A 5318-nucleotide genomic window follows, 5' to 3' on the forward strand; every position below is an offset into this window, starting at 1 on the left:
ATACAGTAAAACTGCACATTTTAGAGTGGCTTTTATTGTGGGCAGCCTAAGGCACACCTGTGCAATAATCATGCCGTCTAATCAGCATCTTGATATGCCACACCTGTGAGGTGGATGGATTATCTTGGCAAAGGAGAAGCGATCACTAACACAGATTTGTGAACAATATTTGAGAGAAATCTGCCTTTTGTGCACATAGAAAAGTCTGAGTTCAGCTCATAAAAAATGGGGGCAAAAACAAAAAAGTGTTGCGTTTATAATTTTGTTCAGTGTAGATTGTGTCACTTCCGGGGGTCACAGCTGTCATTCGCCAGCTGCAGTAGCTGAGGATGCCGCAACTCTACCATGATCTGTGCTTGATTAGCTGCAGTGTAAGGCAGGGGGTGATATTGAGGGTCTAACAGACCCAGATGTCTCCACAAAGAGGACCTGTCACCTGTCCATGACATCACATAGTAAGCTTGTTAGCCCCTTGTGATGGCCATTCATTTAAATAAAAAATGTAATTGCCAGTCATAAAGTGTTTTTGGTGTAACTAAAGAGGTTGTAAGCCTTCAAAAAAAAAAAAGCAGGCGGCTGATGTAAACAAAGCCGCCTGTCATTCTCCCTGGTGTAACTTCAGAGATCATACGATCCTGCTATGTAGGATCGTATGTCTCTGTGGTTACATTACTAGCCACACCCCTTAACAGTTAGAATCACACCCCTAGGGACACACTTAACCCCTTGATCAATAATAAAGTTAACCCCTTCCCTGCCAGTGTATTTTTACAGTAACAGTGCATATTTTTAGCACTGATTACTGTAGTAATGTCACTGGTACCCCCAAAAGTGTCAAATGTCAGTCAAGGGTCCAATCTGTCCGCCGCAATCCCGCAAAGAAAAACTCGCAGATCGCCGCCATTACTAGTTTAAAAAAAAAAAAAACAATAAAAATGACATAAATCTTTACCATAGTTAGTAAACGCAATAACTTTTGCACAAACCAATCAAAATACGCTTATTGCGATTTTTTTTTTACCAAAAATATGTAGCAGAAAACAAATTGGCCTAAAATGTTAAAAAATTTAGATTTTTTAATTTTTTTTTTGGGGGGGGGGGGGATTTCATATAAATAAATGTGAAAAATATTGTTATTTTTTTCAAAATTGATGCTCTTTTTTTGTTTATAGCGCAAAAAATAAAAATTGCACAGGTGATCAAATACCGCCAAAAGAAAGCTCTGTTTGTGGGGAAAAAAGGACATCAATTTCGTTTGGGTACAGCATCGCACGACCGCGCAATTGTCCGTTAAAGTCACGCAGTGCCGAATCGCAAAATAGGGCCTGGTCTTTGAGCAGCCAAATCCTCCGGGGCTTAAGTGGTTGAAGAGGTTGTAAGCCTCCAAAAAAATAAAAAAAATTAAAACCTGAAAGACAAAGGCATAATGAGCTAGTATGCATCACATACAAGCTCATTATGAAATACCTTAGAAAGAAGCCCGCGTGTGGGAGCCGCCGTTCATGGCACAGGGCTCTGAAGGATTGGTACGGGCGGCCGTTCCATCAGAGCGCACGCGCCAGTGATGTCGCCAACTGCATGCAAAGTAAATATCTCCTAAACGCTGCAAGTTAACCACTTTACCACCGGAGGATTTTGCTGTCTTACGTCTGGGACACTTTTTGCGATTCGGCACTGTGCGACTTTAACTGACAATTGCGCGGTCGTGCGACGCCGTACCCAAACTAAATTTACGTTCTTTTTTTCCCACAAATAGAGCTTTCTTTTGGTGGTATTTGATCACCTGTGCGATTTTTACTTTTTGCGCTATAAACAAAAAACCGCGACAATTTTGAAAAAATAACAATATTTTTCACATTTTTTTATATGAAATTTTATCATTTTAGGCCAATTTGTTTTCTGCTACATATTTCTGGTAGAAAAAACACAATAAGTGTATTTTGATTGGTTTGCGCAAATGTTATTGCGTTTACTAACTAAGGGAAAGATTTCTGTCGTTTTTGGTGTTTTTTTTTTAACGAGTAATGGCGGCGATCTGCAATTTTTTTTGCGGGACTGCGACATTGCGGCGGACAGATCGGACCCTTGACTGACATTTTTGACACTTTTGGGGGTACCAGTGACATAACTACAGTTACCAGTGCTATACATATGCACTGTTACTGTAAAAATGACACTGGCAGTGAAGGGGTTAATTTTATTGGAGAGAGAGGGGTTAATGTATGCCTGGTGCTTACTGACATGTGTGGGGGGAGGTGACTGAGTGACTGAGTGACACATTGACAGATCGCAGGTTCAGCAATGCTGCCTGTCCCTGTCACTTCGGAGATCCGCCCGCTTTGTTTACACAAGCGGGCGGATCTCCAGACTCGATTCCCCGATGATCGGGGAAGAGCAGCGGCAATCGCCGCTGCTCCTCCCCTGGCCCGACTCCCACTGTGACTGAATACAGCGGGAGCGAGCCTCCGGCGGCGCGCACGCGCCGCCGAGAAAGGGGAGTGTCTGCCGACGTAGGTCTACGTCGTCAGACTTACAAGAGCCACTTTGCCGCAGTAGAGCTCTAGTGAGCAGCGGCAAAGTGGTTAAGGAGATAATTACAGTACCTATATCATATATCAGTACCTTATCATAGGCTTACCTATAGGTACAAGTTACAGAGGAAGGTTTACTTTCTCTTTAAGAGCAGGGTGAAAGTATAATTTATGATTAAAGTCGATCAAATTATTTCTGGTTTGGTTTACTGAGAGCTTGCCAGTTCCTGTTTGTAAATTCTGATCTCATTTTATATATTTTTTAGAAATAATAGGCAAAAAAAATGTAATAAAAAAAAATATTAAAATATGAAAAAAAATTATACAACATTAAAAAAATGGCAAAAACCATCATTTTATTCCCCAGGCTTTCAGACAATATATAATGGTTAAGGGCAGGAGTCTCTAAACTTTCTAAGCAAAGGGCCAGTTTGCTGTCCTTCAGGCTTTAGGGAGGTTGGATTGTGACCATTGGGAATAGAAAATGCCTCGGCATCAGTGCCCCATCATTGGTGTTAATGGGAGGAATAGTGTCCCATTGTTGATATCAATTAGTAGAATAATGCCCCATTGATGGTGTCAGTAGGGGGAATGATGCCCCATCATTGGTGTCTGTTGGTAGAATTGTGCTCCAACAAGGGTCGGATAAAGACAAGAAAAGGGCCACATCTGGGCCCCTGGGCTGCAGTTTGGAGACCAGTTTTTTTTAAGGGGTTTGAAGCCATTTCCAGCAAAAAAATCAGATTTTAACATGTTCATGAAAAATTACAAAATTGCCCAGGTAGACAAGTGTTTAAGAAATAGATTTCTTTAAAACCTTTTTATACTACTTTGCTTAATGCCTGCCCCATGGAAATGTACTTTGATCATAGAAGAGGATCCTTTTGACCCGTTGTCGAATTTTCTTTGTCTTCACCCCGTAGATGAGAGGATTCCAGAAGGGCAGGAATAGGATATAAAAATTGGAGGAGAGGACGTGGACATTATGAGGGATGGTGTTCTGTCCGAACCTGTATGTGACAAATGAGAAAATTGCACTGAAATAGGCTACAACAATAATACTGATGTGGGAGCCACACGTTCCTACCGCTTTCTGCCGGGCATCCTTGGTGGGCATCTTGAAGATGGCTTGTAGGATCATGGAGTAGGACAGGCCAATAAAGAGCAGGTCGAACCCAGTGACACAAAGAGACACGACTAATCCATAAACACTGTCAACATGTTTGTTGCCACACGCTACATTGACCACGGCCATGTGATCGCAGTATGAATGCAGCACAATATTCCCACCGCAGTACTGGAGATGTCCTACCAGAATAGGAATGGGGAAGATGACCACAACGGCTCTGAGAAGAATAACAAGTGCAATCTTTTGCAGAAGGCTGTAGGTAAGGACCGAACTGTATCTGAGTGGGGAACAGATGGCCACAAAGCGGTCATATGCCATAGCCGCCAGGATCCCCGACTCGGTGACTGAAAGACAGTGGACAAAGAACATTTGGGTGAGGCAGCTGGTGGCATTGATAAGACCACCATTCATCCAGAAGATCCCCAGAGTCTTTGGCACAGTGGAGCTGCAGAAGGCCAAGTCATTGAAGGCAAGCATGGAGAGGAAGAAATACATGGGGGTATGGAGGCTCTCCTCGGTTTTGATGATGTACAGTAAGGCACTGTTGCCCAAGATGGCCAGGATATAGAGGACACAGAAGACGAATGATATCCACACCACTCCATTTTCTAATCCAGGGATTCCGATAAGGAGGAACGTAGATGGCATGTGGAAACTAGTGTTGGGAACAGGGAGCATGGTCCGTTACTGTTAGGAATAAAGCAGCCAATCACTGATAGAAACATAAAACACTTATAATGAGAAATGAACAACATGGTTACATTAACCTGTATGAAAATACTTTGCTTATAGAAAAAGGCTTGAAAGAAATGTACGGTCCTCTCACTGTTTTTCTTTTGGGGGGGGGGGGGTTGGTTTAAATATTCTTAATGACCACCAGACCAATTATTTCAACAAATCATCTTCCCATAAGAGTATATGTGTATATAACATATTTTAGATATGTTATTTATCTGTAAAAGCCTCCCTTGTGTAGACACTTTGAAAATCCGGCACACTGCTGCTGAGGGCCTCCATCTTGGATCTGAGGTCATGAGCCCAAGCAGACGCAGAGCTATCACCCTTTACTATCCCCATTTCCACCTTCTCTGGCAGCTACAGAAAAGATTTTATAGGGGGGGGGGGGGAGTTGAGGGGCAGAGGAGCTGGGCCAGCACAATAAGTAATTAGACACTCCCAGAAAAGGAGAAGGCTATAATGTGCAAGGCAGATGGGGGGAATCCTAGGGAATGGCTCTTCCTGTCATATTTTCTAGCATGTTGAAAGGCAATTTGTAAGTGAAAACAAAATCATATGGAAAAAAAACTACTTTTAGTTGTAATTCTTTTAAAGTTTGTGACAGGGTCTCTTTAATAATATGGGTTTCCGAAGAGAGATAGGAGGGCTGCATTTCTGTATAGTTAACACTATACACCATAGTTACCCAATGCCACCCACACATTATCATGTCACTGAGGGTACGGGTATGGGTACCCAATGCCACCCACACATTATGTCACTGAGGGTATGGGTACCCAATGCCACCCACACATCATCATGTCACTGAGAATATGGGTACCCAATGCCATCCACACATTATGTCACTGAGGGTATGGGTACCCAATGCCACCCACACATCATTATGTCACTGAGGGTAAGGGTATGGGTACCCAATGCCA

General features: G+C 42.7%; 1 protein-coding gene across 1 annotated transcript; it reads right to left on the bottom strand.

Annotated features, from left to right (window-relative positions):
• Positions 1 to 3366: 3366 nt before the first annotated feature.
• LOC309545782 (olfactory receptor 52N4-like) lies at positions 3367 to 4338 on the bottom strand (the record flags this gene model as incomplete). The annotated part of the gene is made up of 1 exon (XM_082245133.1): positions 3367 to 4338. One exon carries the CDS (start codon positions 4336 to 4338, stop codon positions 3367 to 3369), a length of 972 nt encoding a protein of 323 aa, XP_082101259.1.
• Positions 4339 to 5318: the final 980 nt, after the last annotated feature.

The sequence above is a fragment of the Pelophylax lessonae genome (assembly GCF_965119305.1).
Source record: "Pelophylax lessonae genome assembly, chromosome: 2".
NCBI lineage: Eukaryota > Metazoa > Chordata > Amphibia > Anura > Ranidae > Pelophylax > Pelophylax lessonae.